The sequence below is a fragment of the Magnolia sinica genome, chromosome 4, assembly GCF_029962835.1.
Source record: "Magnolia sinica isolate HGM2019 chromosome 4, MsV1, whole genome shotgun sequence".
NCBI lineage: Eukaryota > Viridiplantae > Streptophyta > Magnoliopsida > Magnoliales > Magnoliaceae > Magnolia > Magnolia sinica.
This window is the reverse complement of record NC_080576.1, coordinates 46,619,850-46,641,857: the sequence shown is the minus strand read 5'-3', so window position 1 is coordinate 46,641,857 and position 22,008 is coordinate 46,619,850. Positions and strand designations below refer to the sequence as shown.

At 36.5% G+C, this 22,008-nt stretch overlaps 1 protein-coding gene across 7 annotated transcripts in view; it reads left to right on the top strand.

Annotated features, from left to right (window-relative positions):
* The window catches only part of LOC131243080 (uncharacterized protein At5g43822-like), a 73,843-nt gene extending 53,143 nt beyond the window's left edge, over nt 1-20,700 (top strand). The window contains exons 4-7 of one of the 7 annotated variants that reach the window (XR_009169847.1): nt 543-599; nt 9,321-9,534; nt 16,287-16,351; nt 16,464-17,209. Coding sequence is in view for 6 of the 7 variants with exons in the window: in XM_058242160.1 (XP_058098143.1) it covers nt 543-599; nt 16,287-16,351; nt 20,540-20,685 (268 nt within the window). In the remaining variant the exon portion in view is untranslated. Of the gene's footprint in view, nt 1-542; nt 600-9,320; nt 9,535-16,286; nt 16,352-16,444; nt 17,210-20,539 lie in introns of those variants that run through there. The other 6 variants (XM_058242160.1, XM_058242161.1, XM_058242163.1 and 3 more) reach the window with 6 other exon arrangements.
* Nucleotides 20,701-22,008: the final 1,308 nt, after the last annotated feature.

Here is a 22,008-nt window from a genome sequence, read left to right as displayed (position 1 = left end):
CCCTTTTCTTCAGACATTTTTCCCTGGTAATATATGACGCTTCAAGAGCAGTCTGATGCATAAAATTAAATTGGTTGGAGGTGATTAGTCCATCTCAGTTGCCTCTTTTTTCTTTTTCTTTTTTTCTTTTTCATTATAATAGTATTTACTTCCCAACAGGAGATGGAATGCTGAAGAACCAATGAAGTGGTTCACCCATGTTCTATGAAAACCGTAAAAGGCCCTCACTAGGAGTGGAATTTTGATTAGGGTTGAAGGACCTAAAAGGTAGCTAAGGCAAGACCAAAGAGGGCTTGGACTGAAGTGGTAAGGGATATGAAGGCTTGTAGACTTACAAAGGATTGGACCTTGGATAGAAATGATTGGCAAACCCTATTAGCTTAGACAAGGCCACTGTGATGGCGATGAATGCATTTCATTTATGATGTTTCCTTTCTGTATCTGACTGGACTTTCTTAAAATCTTAAAGTACACCATCATATCAGTTTATTTTAGGTGGAGAAGTCAACCTAAGAGGCCGACTTGATTTTTATTTTATCCAGGTACACGCTAAAGTCATCGACAATTTCAGCTCTGAGTCCTCAGACACTGCATTCCAGGTCAGTAGATAATCTGTACGGAGCTGGGGTACTTCCATCTAGCCTCTTGAAAGCTTGATATCTTGGACAATGGTGTTTCATCCTGGGGAGTTAGTTGATACTCTGGCTGCATATGATGCTTGATATGCAGGTACTTAGAAATGAAATTGGGGTATATAACCCAAATAAACTGGCTAAATTGTGGACCCACTGTTGTTAAGTAACAATACAAAAATTATGTTGGTTGGACAATCCTAGCCCCTAATTCATGGAGACTTGTTTTTTAAAATAAGGCCATTGGATATTTTTCATTTCTAACTGTCCAATAAGTGTCCAGCAATATAATATTTTGATAACCAAGGAAGAGTTTTTTTTGTTCGTGACACATCCAAACTGGAGCTCATGATTGGACGGTTTAGTTTGGATTATTTGGATTCCATGTAAGCAATTCTTAGTAATTTCTAACCACCTGCACATCATCCATCACACTCTGGTAGATTATTAAAGTATTTCTCTTTCATCTTGAGCTGAAAACTACCCTACAACTGTTTAATTCCATTTACTCCAGAAGATGATTATTTCTAAAGTTTAAGCATTATCATTCCCAATGACTTTCCATGCAATACTCATTTTTAGAAGTGCATGCCTTTCTTCTACAATACAAATTACAGCAGGACATTTGTTTCTCCGATGTCCTTTTTTTTTTTTTTTGTTGCTGTTGTCTAAGGCAATCCATGTTAAGGCTTATTAGAATCTGTAGGCATATTTGTATGGGACCGTAAGTCTCTTATTCTTTTATTTTCCTTTTTACTCTTTAAGCCAAGGGCACTTTATGCGATTGATAATCATGTAAATATAAAAGGAGAAGGGTTGGACGTCCAACCCTAACCTTGTCTTCCTTTCCCTATGTAAGAGAGAGCAAACCACTTGGGAAGAGGAAGGCACTTAAGGTTAGACGCCCAACCCTTTCTATCTTATAATAAGTGAATTGCCCAATTATATTAAGTGACCTTAGCACAATGGGCAAAAAAGGAAAATAATAAAAGAAAGTAAAAGAGTAAGAAGAATAAGAGAGTCATGCATGGCCCACGATCCACTGTCTAGAGTGTCACAGCGCATGATCCACTGAGTCACAGTCCATCCGTCCACACAAATATGTCTACACTCCTCAAGTTGAGTCATAGATATTAATCATGCCCAACTTGCCAAGAATACGTTGTCTAAGTTCAACTGTAAGAGCCTTAGTGAGGATACTAGCAAGCTATGTAGTAAATGGAACAAAAGGTGTAGATATAATGGCAACAACAATCTTCTCATGAATAAAATGACAATCAGCCTTAATATGTTTTGTCCACTCATGAAAAACAAGATAAGAAGTTATATGAATCACAGCCTAATTGTTACAATACATGGGAACTAGGGTCTTCACTAGAAATCCTAACTCAACAACAAAACCCTTCAACTAAAAATTTCACACGCGATATTCGCCATAGCACGGTACTCAAGCTAAGCATCGGATTGCTAAAAAAACTGTCTGCTTTTTAGTTTCAGATAACTAGATTAACCTCTGAAAAAGTACAATATAATGTTGTTGAATGTTGATCTAGTGAGCCTACCCAATCAAGATAAGAATAACCTTCAATGTTAGGACTATAGTGACAACTAAATAAGATGCCACATTCTAGAGAAGACTTAATATAGGGCTCATTTGGGAGCTTGTATTTGGAATGCATTGGAATCCAAATCACAAATAACGGGGATTCCGAATCCTTAGTTATGTTTGGCAGCTTCTAATCGGAATCCATTGGAATCTAAAAACAGGAATGCATTTAAATTCTTTAGTATATTTATATGAACTTGAATTTGATTACAAAACAACTTTCATATCTCAAATTAGTGTACATATGTGATATTTGACATAATGATTGTAAAATGCCCATAAGAAATATATACTTTGGCAAAAAATAATGAATTTCTAAGCCTTAGGTAGACCACGAGCATAAGGATCACAAACGAGTGACTCACCAATGTTTTTAACTGTTGATTTACATGGCCAATGTTTGGACAGTTCGGATCATTATATTGATGTGATTTTAGTGATGCAATCGATAATTAGATTGTTTTGAGGTATCATCAATGTGCCACGTGTAGAATGAATTAGCAGCCTAATAACACCTTTATTACACGTGCGACTCTCCTGCCTTTAAAAAGAAGCAAAAAAATAATGAAGGCATTTCACTCCGATTACACTGAAATCACAACAAAATGGTGAGATTTCAAATCACCCAAAAGCTGTGTATTTCATTTCCCTTCGAATTTTATATACTCTTGAATCCACGTTGCCAAACGACTTTTGGAATCCGAATGCACTTAAATACACCCAAATTGGTGTTTCCAAACAACCCTGTAGTGTAAGATACAATGAGCTGCCTTAAGATGACTAGAATTAGGAGCATGTATGAATTTACTTACCAAACTCACTGCCTGAATGTTGGCACTTGGAAGAATTATCAAGAAGTTCCCTATCATTAGCTTGAATCTTCTTATTAATATCTAATGAGGAATTAATAGGTTTGACACCAAGATTACTTGCTGAAATGAACAAATCAAAGACATGTTTGTTGAGACAAAATGATGCTCTTCTTATAACGAGAGACTTCAATACCGAGAAATAATTTTAGTCCAAATCTTTGACATCAAATACCTTACTCAAAGTTTTAACTTAGAAATCAAGTAGTATCATCACCTGTAACAGTGATATTTTTAAACCGCGGGAGACTAGATGGAAACTGTAACTTATTTCTCTAAGAGATGGGAGATTTATAGAGATCTGGAGAGATCCCAAAATTTACTAATCTACTCTAATAGATATCATCCACACACACGCACAACGATAATATCATGTACATGCCGCTTAACAAACATAAAGTGATCTGAGTGAACATGAGTAAATCCAATATGAATCAAAGCCATACTAAATTTCTCAAATCAGGCTTGAGGAGCCTGCTTCAAGCCATATATATCATTCTTAAGACAACAAACCTTTCCTCTAGCTTTCTAGCAAGCCAAAAGGAGGAAGCAAATAAATCTCCTCAATTAAATCACCATTCAAAAAAACATCTTAACATCTGATTGGCGCAACAACCAATTCAAATTAGCGGTAAGAGAAATTATTACTTGTACTAAATTCATCGTAGTAACATGAACAAAAGTCATAGAATAATTCTCACCATATGTCTGAATAAACCCTTTAGAAACTAGACTAGCTTCATATTAGCTATACTATTATCAAGGTTGTACTTAAGAACAAATACACCCAACAACAATCCACTGGATTCTTTCCAGGAGGTATATCAGTCATCTCCCAGAGATGATTCTTTTCCAGCCAACCATCTCCTCCATAAATTGACGCCATAAAGGATTATTAAGTGCTTTAAGATTTTTATGAATTGTGCAAGAACACAAAGGCAGAAATAAATGACCTGTGTTCTGGAGATGAAGAATAATAATAAACAAAATGCTTAATGGGATGTGAAGTAGATCATCTTTTGTCTCTAGTAGGAATACTACTAGTGTCTGTCGTCAAAGAAGCATGCTTCGTGGTGGCCTATGGTGATGCGGACATGTCTAGGATTAGGCCATCACATGTCCTTGCATCATATGGGAAGACTGGAGTACGAATATTCCTCCTTTTATACGCCTACAAATTTGGTTTAGCTAATTGTGAATTAAGAACAACCTTATCTTTAACATTATGAAGTTTAGAAGATGCATTTAGAATGGGAGAAACAAAAATAATTGGACTTTACTTAAGAATAAGATCAAGAAGAATCATAGAATTGTGCTCTCCTTGCCCCTTAGAAAAATACAGATCATTTAAAAAAAAAAACTTAACATCCATAGAGACGACAACTCTTAGTTACTGGATCAAAACACTAATACTGTTTTTTAGAAGATGCATATCCCAAGAAACACATTTGACAGCCCTATTTGACAATTTATTTTGATGACGATTAGTATTCATAGGCATTAAAAACACACCCAAAGATGCACAATGGAATTTCAGGAACATGATAGTGTCAAAAATATTGAATATGAAACTGACTAAAAAGAACATTAGGAGGCAAACAAGTTATCAAATAGCAAGCAGTAAAAACAATATCTAACTAAAAGAACTTAGGAACAGACATGCCAATGAGGAGAGCATGGGTAGCTTCTAGAAGATGCTTAGTCTTTCTTTTGGCAATTCCATTCTGTTATGGGATATATGCACAAGTGGTTGAAATTTGATACAGTGTTCTTAAAAATAAGACATTATGCAATTAGAAATATATTCCTTTAAATTATGAGTACGAAGAGTGCTAATATTCATATTAAATTGATTTTTAACCCAAACATGAAACACTTTGAAACTGAAACCAACCTCATCTTTATTTTTTCATTAAATAAATCCACACAACAGGAAAAAGTGTCATTAATAAATTCGACAAAATATTTAAAAGCCATTAGAAGAATGTGAATTGGACCCTATACATTAGAATGAACTAACGAAAAAAATTGTATTAGACTTATTATTAACAGAATGATAAATAGATTTATGATGTTTGGTAAAATAAAAGCTTAACATTGTAAATTCTTAACATCACTAAAATCAAGTGATTGAGGTAACATGGACTGTAAGACTAAATTAAAATGATGACCAAATCGATAATTTCGAGTATAAAGTTCTTCCCTTTTGACATTAAGAGACTCACTAAATTGTCTTAAAGATTTTAAATGAAGGGAATCCATCATTCTCACATCCACTACAAAGTAGCTTCTTCGTCTTCGGATCCTGAAAGACACTTAGAAAAAATTGTCACATTATAATTTATATCTTTTTTAATCTGATTAACGGGTGCTAAGTTAGAAACAACATTAGATACTAACAAAAAAGAGGATAAGAAGAATGATGATAAGATGGAAACAATATCCTTTTTCCAATAGATGTTAGGCGACCGTTTGCTAATTTCACACAACCTAATATAGAATTCGGGGTAAACGAGTAGAAAGAAATAGATTTACCTTTCATATGATCAGTAGCCCCCAAATCAATTACCTAAGGACTTGACACAAAAGTAGTGTGAAGGGTTGTGAAATTTTTACCATTTTGAGCCAAAGATGTAGACGGAGATACCTTATTCCGAGTGGTGTCCCTCTTAGTAAGGCAAATACTCACTTTTCAAGAGATGGACCACTTCACCAGCTAGTGGAACCATAGGAGAATTTTCTAATGGTCTAACTTCATCAACAATATTATGAGAAGTCTTACCATCTTAGCTTCAAATTGGTAGCGCGGCCTTGAGGTCTAACCTTAAGTACATTAGAATAATCAATAATGTATCTATATTGACCATAATGAGTGCACAAATGATCTAAATTATGACCACAACCAACAATATGAACATGACCTCGCCACCATCACAACCTCCTCTCTTATACCTCTACCTCCGCAACATCGGCATTATCAAAAATTGTGAATCTTGTCACATGATAAGATTTCTCAATAGCAATTGATCCTAGAGCTGTACGACGTTTTTCATCTTTTAAAAGCATATGATATATACTATTAAGTGAATGTGAAGTAGGTGAACTAAGAATCTAAGCCCGAACAAGTTGAAGCTTAGGATTAAGACCTGCCAATAATTCAAATTCATTTTCTTGTCAACACTTATTTTATATGCCTCTATGTTTATAGGACAAATAAATTGGTGATCATCCAAGAAAGACAGTTTCCATCACAAGCGATACATTTTAGCATAATAATCTGATATTGATTGCTTTCCTTGTCTCAAATGACCAACCTCATGATAAATATTGTAAATTCAAGACATTTTATTCTAATCAATATACAATTCATAAGCAGTCAACCAAATCTCACACACAGAAACAAAAGGTTCTTTTACTAACCTTTGGTTCTATAGAATTCAAAAGTTAATCGTTACCTTAAAAATAATAATATAAATAAATAAATAAAATAAAAATTCAAAAGTCAGGACAACTAAATGTTAAATGTCCATGGATTAATCATTAGAGGTCCGATATACTGATATCAACATTATCCTAGCTTTTATTTTCTTCCAATAAACATCTCAACAACTTTTGACTATTGAAGATGATTCTTGGACTAACTTTACTAGGTGTAATCTACAACCATGGATTCGTAGAATGAACAATCAACTTTTGCATTGTGGAGTTAATGGGATCAATTGTCTGGGATGTTGGTGATGAAGGCATATTTAATCCCTAACTATTAGAACAATACTAAGTACAAAAGCTTCACATTAATGAATATAAGACTACTCCTATAAATTAACTATAGCTTGAGACAATCTAAAAAAATACCTAGAAATTATTTAAAATGCTTCCATAAACCAACAAACCAAACCACCAAGGAGAGGAGGATCTTATTGTTAAGTCAACATGTACCAACAAATTTGGATAAATCTTTAGAGGAAAAAAAAAAAACCCAAACACTTGATTATTGACCAAATCTAAATTTCTAGCAAATTTCTAGGAATTTCTATAAATCTAGAAGAAAACGATCGAAAAAACCTATTCGAATGTGAATGTCTACCAAACCCTAATTGCCACAAACTAATTTATGATAAATAAAAGACAAAAGAACAAAATCCAAAACCTTGATTGAATCTAAACGTCCAGTAAATCCTTAAAAAGAAATTCAGAAACTGCCACACAATTGTTCCTCACAAGTCACATTCAATTGGTGATTAAGCCACTAAGACTCTCAGCCGAGGGGGAAAAAAATCTGAGAAGAAGGAAGAGAAAAGAAGATTAGATAGAAACTCTAGGAACTTTTTTACTTTGGCACGATGTCAAAGAAAATAGAGAACTTGGGAAGAGGAAGACAGTTAGGGTTGGACGGCCAACCCTTTCTAAGTTATATTAAGTGAATTGCCAAATTACATAAAGTGTCCTTAGCATAAAAGGGCAAAATTAATGCAGGGGCATTTTCACACCGAGCTTGAGTGGGGTCGCCTGTGGGATGCAGGGGCACACTTGGGGTGAGCGGGGCCCACGGGGGAGGTCTCGTGTTCGAGACTCCTCATCGGGGGTGGTTAATGTGCATTTCACAACGGGCTCGAGTGGGGTAGCCCGTGGGATGCAGGGACACACTCGGGGTGGGCGGCCCATGTGATTTGGGGCCCACGAGGGGAGTTCGGCCGAGGTCCTAACCCATGAGATGTAGGGCCTGGGCTATGAGATAAATGGATTAATTCGCCATACTCTAACAGTTCGAGCTTTTAGAGCGAGTGGTTAATTGTCCTGCATCAAAAATAATAATAATAATAATAATAATAATAATAATAATAATAGCAATAATAAATAAATAAAAGAAAGTAAAAGAATAAGAGGAATAAGAGACTCACGATATATGGTCCATTGCCCACTGAGTCACAATCCACACATCCACACAAATTTGTCCACACCATAAAATCTCTCTCTAACACAGTTTCAGAGCGATAAAGATCCTAGGGTTTTTCTTCTATATTTGATCTAGTTCTCTCTTTTCTTTCCTTCTTTTCTCTTCTCATTTTTTCATCCTTTTTTTTTTCCTCGCTTCTCTCATTTAGAGAGTCATGGTGATTAAATCACCGATTGCATTTGATGCGTGTGGAGGGATATTGTGGATGTTTGGATTTTTTTATTTTTTTTCTTGAGAGATTGCATGCATGCCCTATTTATGACTTGAAATTGAAGGATTTGTTGGAAATTTAGACTCGGTCAAGTTTTTTAAGTTGTTTCTTCTAGATTTTGGTTTGCGGAAATAAGGTATTTGAGTCTTTTCTTGGAAGATCTATTTAGATTTTATGGTATTTGATGACTTAGCGTAAGATTCCCCCCCTCTTTGGTGATGTGGAGTTCTATTTATGGATTTTGGGTATTCTTTGAGATTGTCGCAAGCTATAGTTAATATAATAATAGTCATTTGATATTAATTAGTGTGAAGCTTTGGTATTTAGTATTCTTTTAATTGTTGGGGATTAAATATGGCCTCATCATCAACATATGAGACACTTGATCCCATCATCTCCAAGATGGAAAAGTTGATTGTTCAATATGAGAATCCATGATTACAGATTACAAATTATAAGCTTAAATCCATGAATTATCTTTAATGGTTAAAGGATATTGAGATGTTTGTTAGAGGAAAATAGAAACTGGGATATATTAATGGCAGTATATTGGAAATTCCTATCATTGATCCTTCCTATGGAGAGTGGAAAAGCAACAATTTGTTGGTTATGTACCGCTTTTGTATTTTATGGAACCAAAAGTTAGTGAACGACTCTTATTGTTGTCTATTACACGTGAGATTTGGTTGACTGCTTATGAGTTGTATGTTCATCAACATAATATGACTCGAATTCACTATATTTATCAAGAGATTGGTAATTTGAGATAGGGGAAGAGATTAGTATCTGACTATTATATTACGATGCATGGTTTGTGGTAGAAATTGCCTTTCTTGGACGATCTCCAATTTGTTTGTTCTATAGATGCAGATGCATATAAAAAAGGGTTGAGAATAGAAGGATATTTGAATTGTTAGCAGATCTTAATGTTGAGTTTGAACCTGTTGAGGCTTCACTCAATAGTGTATATGCTTACTTTTAAGATAAAAGTAGTGCCGTATAGATATGGGATCAACTGCAATTAAGAGATCTACTCTTGTGATAGGATTCAGAAATTTTGATAAGATGGTGTTGGCTGAGGTAGAGGATTGGGAGAGGAAGTCATGATGGTGGCTGAGGTTGTGGTCGCGGTCTTGGCCATGATCATTTTATGGATCGTCTATGCTCTAATTATGGTCGATATGAACACACTATTGATTATTCTTGGGTACTTCATAGTAGACTTCAAGGCCAAGTTGCTAATTCTACAGCTATAGATGGTAAGAATTTCTGTAATGATGTTGTTGTTGTTGTGCCTTTAACAAGTTCTCATGTGGTTCCGTCAACTGATGACGTAGTTCATCTCTCCAAAAAAGAGTATGATACCTTACTAAGGGACGTCACCTAGACTAAGACATCTTGATGCAGGACGGAATGATCTAACCTAATATGATGCCATGAAATTAAAAGACCGATTAACTTGAGCAATGGAATGACAAAATAAAGCTAATTTACCATAAATTCATAAATTCTAGATTCGTGACATGTCCAAATTCAAGCCTACGATAGTCTCACAATGCGAATCTGATAAATTACTAATTTATTAGGACCTATGGGAGATAGAACCCCCATCCTAGCATAGTGTTAAACATAAATTCAATGGAAATCATGTGTCTTACACAAGTTTTGATATTTTAGGGCAATTTAAAAGCTGGGGAATGTGGGAAATGGGTTTGGGGTATTTAGGCTTAGAGGAATTAAGGTTGGAACATTAGGGTTGATGTTTTGGGAGGTTTCAGGTTGGGATTTCAGATTTTAGGTCGAGGGTTTTAGGACTTAGGGTTTTTAAAATTGGGAATATGGGTTTCAGGTTGTAGGAATTAGGGATTTATGATTTGGAGGAGATTTTTAGATTTTGGGGATTTGGGTTTGGAAAAATTAGGGATTTTAAATTTAGGAATTTGAGGGTTAGGATTTGGTGAAATTAATTTAGGGGTTTTAAAGAGGGAAGAAAAGGGAAGGGAAGACCATTCAAAACGAAACAAGGGGGCCACAATACAAGGCTATCCATACAGACAACCCCATATACGTGCATCCGTATGTCTGTACGGACAGCAAAGGATGGCTGGCTATGGTCAGTTTTGGGCTTGGGATGGGTTGATTTAGGTTTTGGATGGTAACATAGAAGGAAAAAACAAAAAAAAGGAATGATACTAGAGGAGGAGGACTGAGCCAGTCTCCTTATGGCTAGACTATTACATGGGGCCCACTGGGCTCAATTCACATTCCTAGCCATGTTGAAGACCCCACATGCATGTTCGTGCATATTTGAGAATCCCACACTGGGAAGATGCACACGGGTTGCATATAAGAGTTTGACGGATACATCAGACTATTGGATCAAGTGGATACGATGATCGGACCATTGGATTTCGACTATGGACCACATCAACAGTTGGATGATCATCACCGAAAATCTTGATCATAGACTCCATGGGCTACGAAATAGTTTAGTTGCTTAATTTGTTTACATGTTTCGTTATTTTTTATATAGTTCATATTTGTGTTAAGATTAGGAAGTTAAGAATAACTTTTAATTCATTAAATATCTTTATGTTGAAAATATTATCAAAGAGCACCTTTTTTGTAAAAGGTCTTTTATGAGACTATAAAGGATTGGACGTCCCCACCCTAGCCATTTGCATGTTATGAATGAAAGAGATTTCTCTCCTTCTGCTTTGAGATTGAGCAAAAAAAATAAATAAATAAATAATCATCCTCTGATTTGATTGGTGGTGCAAAACCACGGCGAGTGATTCTCTAGTTTTCTTTTCTACTTTTCTCTATTCCCAATAAGATATTACCTTCTTTTCTTCCTTCTTCATCTCTTTCTTTTTTTTCTTCTTTGTTACTATCTCATGTTATGAAGGAAAAAAAAAAAAAAGACGAAGAATGAAGAAAGGAAGAATATGTGAGAAGATACCTTATTGAGAAGAAGGAAAAGTGAAAAAAGATAATTAGGGAATTGCTCGTGGTTTCGCACCATTAATCCAACCACAAGATGAATTTTTTTTCTCAATCTCAAAGCAAAATGAGAGAAATCTATTTCATTCATAACATGCATAATGGTTAGGGTGGGGACATCCAACCCTTTATAGGTTTTTTATCTTTTTTAAAACCTTTTACAAAAAGGCGCTCTCAGATAAGATTCTCAACATAAAGATGCTTAATGAATTAAAAGTTGTTCCTAACTCCCTAATCTTAACACAAATATAAGCTATACCAAAAATAATTAAATATGTAAGCAACTAAACTATTTCGTGGCTCATGGGGTCCATGATCAAGATATCCGATGATGATGATCTAACCATCAGAGTGGTCCTCGGTCGAAATTCATTAGTTCGATCATCATGTCCACTCAATCCAATGGTCTGATGTGTCCATCAAGCTCCTATATGTAGCCCACATGCATCTTCACAGTGTAGGGTCCTCAAAGATGCCCAAACATGCATGTGATGTCTTCAACGTGGCTAGGAATGTGACTTGGGCCAAGTGAGTCCCATAAAATAGTCGTCTAGCCATAAGGAGACTGGCTCAACCCTCCTCTAGTATGGTGTTTGGATGTCCTCATCACATCTTCATCTAAATCTTTAGCCCAGACAAGTAATACTTTCACAACCCTTCACTTCTATGTCAAACCCTTAGTATTTGATTCGGGGGCTAGTGACCATATGATAGGTACACTGTTTTCTTTTACCTCGTTTACCCCTAATCCTAATTTAGGGTATGTGAAATTAGCAAATGGTACTCTAACACCTATTGGGAAGAATGATATTGTTTCTATGTTACCATTATTCTCATTGTCTTTGTTTTCTTGGTCCTTAATATTTCTACTAATTTATTATCCATTAGTCAGATTATAAAGAAATTGAATTGTAATGTGGCATTTTTTCTTATCATTGTGTTTTTCAAGATTTTAAGATGAAGAAGCCGCTTGTTGGTGGACATAGGGAGGATGGATTATATATCTTTAATTTAAATTATTTAAGTCAATTTAGTGTCTTAGTATAAAAAAGTAGAACTTATACTGGCATTGTCAATTTGGTCATCCTTCTAATTTACTCTTACAGTCTTTGTTGCTTTTTTGTCAGTTAAGTATAGTGATGTTAAGAATTTATAATGTGAGACTTATGTTTTAGTTATACATCATAAGTCTGTCAATCCTCCGATGGATAGAAAGTCTAGTGCAATTTTCTTATTGGTCCATTCTAATGTATGGGGTCTAATTCTCACTATTTTTAATGGTTTTAAATATTTTGCCTCTTGTATTGATGATTCTTCTCATATGGCATGAATTTATTAAATATTTTGCCTCTTGTATTGATGATTCTTCTCATATGGCATGAATTTATTTGATGAAAAATAGAGATGAGGTTGGTTCAATTTCAAAGTGTTTCATGTTTGAGTTAAAAATTATTCTAATACTAATATTGGTGCACTATACCGAGAATGCAGAGGAATATCTTTCCAATTCTATGTTGTCTTACCTACAAGAATATGTTATAAATTCTCAAACCACTTATGCATATATCCCACAACAGAATGGAATTGCCAAAAGAAGGAATATGCATCTCATAAAAGTTACTCGTGCTTTTCTCATTGGCATGTCAATTCTTAGTTGTTATACACGATCCAGCCTATAGGTATGTTCAACTGATCTTATGCATTATTTTCTATCCAACTACTGGGTATGTTGGGTTCATCTTCCGAATTAGAACCCTACAATGCCTGTGTATACAACCTAGATACCTGATGGGACCCACAATAGGGCCTAGAGAACAAAGGGTTGGATGTCGAAGCCTAACCTTGTCTCTCTTTCCCTAAGTTCTTTTTCTCTCTAACAGAAATCATGCCTTGTTTCTGCTAGAAAAACTGTAATAAGGCTTCTTTGTTTGAATAGGACTCTGATTCCTCAAGAACAGAGACACATTACATGCATGAGAAGTTAAACTCAATATTGAATATGGAAATGATTCATAGGTAAGGCTTGTGGATCAGTTTCGACATCTTGCTTTAAGGTATTGCTGTACTTGAAGTGGTGGTGATCGATTGTAGGTAATTCAAAGATTTTGTTGTGAATAGCAATCAGAGGAGCACGCTTAAATAATAATATAGAATTTTCAGCGCGTGCCCGGATCTGAGTTCACGCTACATCAAATATGCATCAGTTGTTAGTACTTTTTCCTTCAAATATGCAGATCAGTTTCAGAAGAAGGTTTAAGCACAGTTCTAGTGTAGAAGCTTGCATGTGATTCTATGTTTGTGCGTGCATGTGTGGGCAAGTGATGATGAATTAGATAAAATGGGAAAGGAAAATTAGAAGAATTATGTATTATGGCAGTTGTGATTTATAATATATTTAGATTAGAGAGGAAAGAAAATTAGAAAATTACTTAATATTTCATATGAGGAAGAAACCGCAGGATGTGGGGCCTACGTGGTTGATGTATCACATTCAAGTGGTCCATAGGATGCATCCCCTCATGTCAAGCCCAGGACCTCAAAATGAGCTTAATCCAAAACTCTGGTGGGCCACTGTACAGGGAACAAGGTGGGAGGGGACTTCCACCCTTAATTCTCATTGGGGTCCACCTGAGGTGCAGAATAGCCTGATTTCTATCCTGATCATTCATCTAGGGCAGATGAAGGCTCTGGACGGCCTGGATTTTATATATGAAACATGGTGGGACCTGAGCTAATCAAGGGTTGGCATCCCCTCTCAACTTGTCCACTGTGCCGTGGCCCACCTGAGTTTCCTTTTCCGCTGATTTTTTATTCTTATAGTTAATGTGAGGCAACACGTCTGATGGACCTGTTGAATGTTGTGAATCCATCATGTGAGCCCCAGTAGTGTACCAGTCCCACTTCTACCCAGTACCACTGGTATCACCAGAGCTCACCCCTATTATCAATGATGCCAAATTGATTGAATGGGCAATCACAGTAATCCAAAATGCATATGAGTTTGTTAGGCAACCATCTCTGCTTGAAGTGACATAATAGGTTTATTGATCCTTTGATTAGGCAAATCAAGAAAAAGCCATGTGATGGGACCTGTGAGAACATTAGAACAATCTTATGTCTCCTGTCTCGCTGTCTCTGATGTTGGCAAGTTTGGAAAGGAATCCTTATCACCAATACACACACCATATATGTTCTCAGGATAGTATCCCCCACCCACTAGAAACCAACAGGCGGCACCAGAAACTATTGTGCAACATCTGCAGCTACTGTTTTCCATAGCAATAAAACTCGGTGACTCGTCTCAAATTTATCTAAGTCAACTTGACTCAATGAAATTTTGAGCGAGTCTCTTAAAAACATGTTGGCGAGCCTGACTCGCTCTCGACTCAACAAGACTCAACAAGTCGGTTTGAAAACTTGGGTGACTTGACATGGCCTGATCAAGTCACTAGTCCAGTCAGCTGGGAGCTTTTGCTATATAAAATAATAATAATAATAATAATAATAATAATAATAATAATAATAATAATAAATTTGTTGTATGTGATGGGATCCAAACAAGCAACCTCTTATGAGAAGGTCAAAACCTACTACCACCAGTACACTTGACACTAAAGTTGTGTTTTCTTTTGTTTCTTTTATTTCATCTCTTCCCAAAAAATTTAAAAATCTTCCACCAGACTAAATACTTTAATTAATTATTAAAATATCAAGTTGAGTCAAGTAAAGATTTGGTCAAGTCTTCAAGTTGACCCAATCCGGCTAGACATCAAGTCGAGTCGAGTTTTTGAAGTTTTCGACTAGATCTTCTTGAAACATTAACCCCAACATTTTGAGATAATACTAATATCCATCCACAAGATCTCCTCTTTACATCACCTATCCTGATTAGTATTATAGTATTATTTACCTCTAAATTCTTCCTCATTTATTTTGTCATCATCTCTACTTCAGCAATCCAGTTGACATTTTGATTGATATGTTTGTTTGAGTTTTATAACTGATTGCAGCGGCATCTGTCTTTCACCATTTGTGGTTACCATCCATCATCAGATATCATCTTAATTCTTAATTAGATAACCTCAGCATTGAAGAGGTCTGGTAACTTCACATGCACATCTACACATGGACACATGCTAACCTGTCACATGAGTAAGACATCCTGGGCCGTGTGTCAGATGGGACACACTGCGTAAAACTGTAGACAAAAGTTCAAGCGGTGATCAGGTCAACTACATATGTATGGAGACAACTGATGTCTGGCTCCCACTTGATTTCAGATTGGATGTCCTACACAAGTGCCAAGTTGGCACGCATGTGTCCATATGTGGAAGTGTGTGTGGGGCTAGCAAACATCTTTGATTGGGAAACACTAAGATATGTTATTATCGGAGACCTCTGTCGTAGGGTGTTCTTTCTCTCAACAAAGGTGACTCTAAGATGCATGATTGTATTTCATGTGCACCGACATGAAGAGCACAATGCAATTCAAACTGCTTCAGAGCTTCATTTGTGGGATGGACTTCTCTATCTTCTTCTTCTTTTGGGTGTGCTTTAATAGAAATGTGCCTTATATCATAACTTTGTAATTCTTAAACGATGGGATCACTTCTTCCTAACCCCACTATATTTACTATATAATTTTGATAGAAAATGATTTATTAAAAAAAAACAAACAAACAAACAAACAAACAACTAGCTAGCCAATAGAGCAAGATATCTTAAATGTGTTAAAGAAACTCGTGACTTTCCTCAAGGCACTAGGAATCAGCATTCGACTACTGGGTTAGTGATTTTTGATAGCTCTCTCTCTCTCTTGTGAGCAGCATTGGACTTAATAGATTGCTACAGCCACCATCCAGCATCTCTCTTTCTTGTTGCTTTCAAAGTTTGCATGGATTTTTTCATCTCACACATTTAAAAATAAAATAAAATAAAATAAAAATTAAAAAAAAAAAAAAAACAGTATGTTAATCCATGAATATATTGGTGTTGTCTTGCAAAGCAGTGGTGGCGATCTGAGTGCTCTCCATCAACTCCTGGCAGATCAACCTAACATCCCCAAAGAGGAAGGTAGGGAACCTAACCTAGTAGAGTCATCATATTCCTTGTTTTCCCTTTTCTTCCTTGAGCAAAAAAGAATGGTCTCTTTTGATTTCATGATAGTATATTTATTGCAGTGCAGTTTATTTTCAACATTATATTTCCTGAAGAAATTTGCTGACTTCCACCATTTCGGATCAAAGCATGCATTTAGGGTCATGGCCGAAAGCTTGGAAGTATTTTAATAGACGATACCCTTCTATGGATTCAACCTTCAGCTAGTACGGCCCGCCATCTTTTTAAGGTGTCGATGCCCTGTAAAATGTTAGTCTTCTTGGGCCCTAGGTCTCCCAACTAATATTCTGCGACTGTAGTAAATGTGTGTGGATGGACTCATAACTGAAATTTCCCAGTAGTTCAAGAAATCACCAATTCCATGGAAATCAATGAAAATGGAGAAGGTTTTCCATTGATGTGACAGTTTGAGTTGTTTGAATAGCAAAGGAAAGGGAAGATTCCACATTTCAATCATTGCACTTTCCATATTTTGGATTTTCTGGAACAAGAAATTAAATGATCAGTCTTACAAAGATGAGATTTCCACTTACTATCGAAAAAAGATCCTTGAAAATGGAATCTATGTTTCATTAGTGGTCATGGAAATAATCATTACCTTTTGTTTTCTTCTCCCTTGGAATACATATATCCAAACATGACTTAAAGTACAATGTTTCAGTTTACAATATGAACGAAATTGATACACTATGATGAATTTTTTGAAAAATGATACTTGTCTATGCTTAGTGCATGACATTGGACATGACATAATCCTAGTACAAGGTGCTCATAGTATACTTTTGGATATTTCAGCCAAATGCTATTGTGTGAGATTTGTTATTTTTTGAAATCCCGATAATTTTCTTAGAGCACGTGGTTGTGCTCGGGGGACATGGAGAGTTTCTCACCATTTGAACTTAGTTGACGAGAATTATTAGGGCCGTTTGGATGGAAGTAAATGGAGGTAAATGGGGGGAGCTGGTAGTATATGGAGGTAAATGGCATTTGTGTTGTGTTTGGCTATAGGAGTAAATAAATGAAAATGAAATGAAATGAGAGAAAATTGATACTAAACGAAATGCTCTCTATGAGAGAGGATTTGGAAGTATATGGGATGAACTGCCTTTTTTAGCTCCCTTGGAGAGTCACACAAGTAAACAAAAGTGCAGCTATGCACATCCGCCATTCACATGGCATGCTGTTGATACTCTGAAAAAAAATCCAATTATTAGCTACATCACAAAAATCACACATGAGAGAAAATTGATTGTAAACGAAATGCTCTTTATGAGAGAGGATTTGGAAGTAAATGGAATGAACTGCCTTTTTGAGCTCCCTTGGAGAGTCACGCAAGTAAACAAAAGTTCAGCTACGCACATCCACCATTCACATGGCACGCTGATGATTCTCCGAAAAAAATCAAATTATTAGCTACATCACTAAAATCACACAAATAGAATGATTCAAATCGTCCAAAGGTTGGCCATCTAAACGGACAGTTAAAAAACATTTGATCCTTACATTTGTGGCCCACTTAAGACTCGAAATTTCTCATTTTTGGCTAAGTATTTATTTCAATGGACTTGTTACAATCATTTTGTTAAATATCACATATGTAGACTAATTTGGGATATCACATATGTTACGGTGAATATACTGAAAAATTCCAATGCATTCCAATTCCTCCCATTTACTCTCCTCAAAACAGAATATTCGGATTTCAAATGCATTTCATTTACTTCCATCCACACACAATTGAGTAGGCCATTTACTCCAAAATCATCTACCTTTAATTTCATTTCCCGTTTACCTCTATTTACAAGCTCCCAAATGAGCCTTTAAGGATTTCAAAATCTGATTCTTTGGAATGCTTTTTTAAAGTGCATGTTAAGATTCTTGTCCACCACCATTGGATGGCGGGAGATAGGTGTGCTTTGAGTGCGCACAATCTTTCCCCATATTCGGAGTGTAATTGTAAAAGAACTCCGCATGGAAAGAGTGGAGTTTGCAGGTCTCAAGCCCTAAGAGGGGTTGATGTGAATTGGGAAGCCAAAAGGGAAGTAAGAACATAGATATGGAAAATCCCAAATTTTAAATTTGTTGTTGAAAATTAAGCCACAAGCCTACGTATTTAGAGAGCATTTATTGCAATGGTAGAGCATTTTGCTTTTGGAGAACTATCATTTTGTGGATTTGACAAAAACAACTTTTGTAGGAGGGTTTTTTTTGAAAAAAAAAAACAAATCCTTGGATTTAGCTAGTAAGAGTGAATTTACTAAATCCCTGATGACTGCCCATCAATTGATTTCTAAATATATGGATTTGACAAATCAATGAGAGCATGCAACTCAATGACATGTTATTGATCGGCAAACATTCATGACTAGATTCTGTTGTTAACAGATGTCTTAAATCTAAGGAAATTCGACTAGCCCGAGAAAGTTCAGGTGAAAATCCAGTAACAATTTATTTTGAAACTTCCGAGAAATTCGACCAGTCGAAGGACAAGTTTGGCTAGCCGAAGTGTCGTTCGTCTAGCCCGAGCTCTGGTTCAACTGGTTGAAGGTTACGCAGATTGTGCTCGAACTGCGTAAATTTGAGGCGGTTTTCGGATTATTTCAAGTCGGTGTGAAAGTTGGGGTTCCTAATCTATAAATAAGAGTTTCTAAGATGCTTCATGTGTCATTCTAAGATATTCTAAGGCTTCCTAAACTATTCCAAAGCATTTCTAAAATAGTTCTAGGGTTTCAAAGGGTGTAGCAAGGGTAAAATTTGAGGATTACTCAAATCAGGTAAGCTTTTTCTCTTTGTAATTTTCGGTTTCATAGTGAATTTCTGTCGCTTTGTGCCGTGGTTTTTTCCCAAAAAGATTTTTCCATGTTAAATTGATGCGTTCTCTGTGTTTGCTTGGTGCTTTTGGATTGCAATCCTAGATTTATCTATGTGTGATTCCGTCGTTTATCCCAACAAGTGGTATCAAAGAAATTGTTAGGGCGCAGGCTTGAATCTGTAGGATTAGCAATAATGGGAAACATTAGGTATGATATCAAGAAGTACTCAGGTAAAAATAACTTTGAGTTATGGAAGATCAAGATGATCAGTTCCTTAACCAAGTAAGGTGAAGATGATGCTCTTGAGGAGCAAAAGCCGACTATGAGTGATGAGATTGAAATACTCTTGATAAAAAGGCTTTATCCTCGATTCGTTTGTGTCTTATAGACGAGGTTCTCTATAATGTTTCGAAGGAGAAAACTGCAGCTGGTTTATGGGCTAAGTTAGAGAATATGTATGCAAATAAATAAGTCCACTGAAAATCACCTACAAAGCTACAATTGTTCACCTTCAAGATGGCAGAGGGTGGAGATGTGGAGGCCTACATCAGTTACTTTAATAAATTGATTTGCAAGTTGTTAGATATGGAGGAAGTGGTTAAAGATGAAGATCAGACATGCACGTTATTGAATTCTCTTCCGGCATTGTATGAGTCATTCAGGGACTCATTGCGCACAACAAATAAATCCTTAAGTGTGGACACTGTTATCTCAGCCCTTCAAGGGAAGGTCATGAGAAAGATAAACGTTGGCATAAGGACATCTTCTGATGCACTGTTTACGAGAGGCAGAAACAATGAGCGAGGTTTAGGATCTTCAAGACCTAGATCCAAATCCAATGGCAAGGGCAAAGGCAAATTAAAGTGTTGGAACTGTGAGATGATTAGACACATGAAGAAGGATTGTACAAATCCTAAAGCGAAAAAAGAAAACTCAGAGGCTTCTTCCAGGGAGGTCAATGTTGTCAAATCTGATGAAGAGACAAGTAGAGGTGATGTTTTGTTTGTATCCACGATCGGACACTTGCACGACAATCATAGAGATGAGTGGATCCTCAACACAGGAGCGTCATATCACATGACTCCTCATCGGAGTTGGTTCGCTAGTTACAAAGAATGCGATGGTGGACAGCTCTTTATGGGCAATGACAATGCCTGTAATGTTGTGGCTATTAGTATAGTGAACATCAAGATGTTTGATGGGATAGAGCGTACCTTGACTGATGTCAAACACGTTCCTGATATGAAGAAAAGTCTGATTTCTCTTGGTGCACTCGAGGCTATAGGATACAAATTCAGTGGTCTTAATGGTATCTTTAATGTTTCAAAAGGGGCACTCGTGGTTATGAGAGCGCAAAGACATGAAAAGCATTACAGGTTGATAGGGAGCACTTTAGCAGGTGAAGCGGCAATGGCTACTGCAGATTCCACGTCTGCACATATGTGGCATGCTCATCTGGGCCACATGAGCGAGTAGGGCATGAAGGTACTATCTGATCTTTGTTTGATTCCAACTTTAAAAATTTTCGATTTAGATATATGCGAGCATTGTATATATGGCAAACAATCTATATTGTCTTTTAAATCTAAAAAATATGTATGTAAGGGAGTGCTTGATTATGTACACTCCGACGTATGGGGGCCATCGCCAGAGGTTTTCGTTGGGAGGTCGTCATAGTTTGTTTCATTCAGTGACGACTACTCCCAGAAAGTTTGGGTTTACTTCATGAAACGTAAATTTGAAGTTTTCACTATATTCAAACAATTGAAAATAATGGTAGAAAAAACAGTCAAGGCGAAAAATAAAGGTTTTAAGGACTGACAATGGTGAAGAATTTACTTCTACTGAGTTTAATGAATATTACAAGGATGAATGAATAATTAGGCACAACACAGTGTGCCACACGCCCGAACAAAAAGGTGTGGCTAGCGGATGAATCACTCCCTTGGAGAGGGCCAGATGCATGTTAAGTAATGTTGCTTTAGGCAAGGACCTATTGACAGAGGTCGTTAACATTGCTTACTATTTGGTAAACCGGTCTCCTTTTATGTCAATTGAATGTAAAATCTTAAAAGAAGTATGGAGTGGTTATAAGATGGACTATTCAGATTTGCGCATATTTGGTTGTAAGGCTTACTCTCATATACCATCAATTGAGAGAGATAAGCTAGACCATATGTAAGGCCCGTATCCTAGTTCGCACCATTCCTTAGGCTCCCGCGATCCTCCCCATCAAATTTCGGTGACCTGCGACCTACAGACAACGTTTGCGCACGACTCTAAGTCGCATCTCATAGATTTGAGTCGGCTTAACTCGAAACTTGTACCCTAGCTACCGTGCCGTCACCTCGGTTCCAACATTGCAACTTGCGGTCCGATGCGATACCCAGGCCAGGAGTTGTGGGCCTGCGTATATTTTAAGAAAACACCGCGTGTTGCGAATCCCTAGAGAGAAATCTCTACCCAACCTATCACATCAATCAATCAATTACATCCCATCACAACCCATACCTAACCCATCCCTCTCTTACCAATAAGGCATGGCACCCATTCACTCTCATCCAAAAGTCAACTCTCACCCATCCTTCTCTTACACACTCCCATCCCTCTCCTTAACATCTCTTCTCTCTCTCATTTTCTCCACCATTTCCAAGCAATCAAAGAGAGGAACGTCCAGCTCTAACCCAAGTGTGTGGCCCACTTCCTACCTCAAAACTCTCAATTAAACCCTTCAATCTTCATCTTCCACCATTAAAGGTTGAGTCAAGGAGCTTAGCATTCCAAGGAACCAAGAAGAAG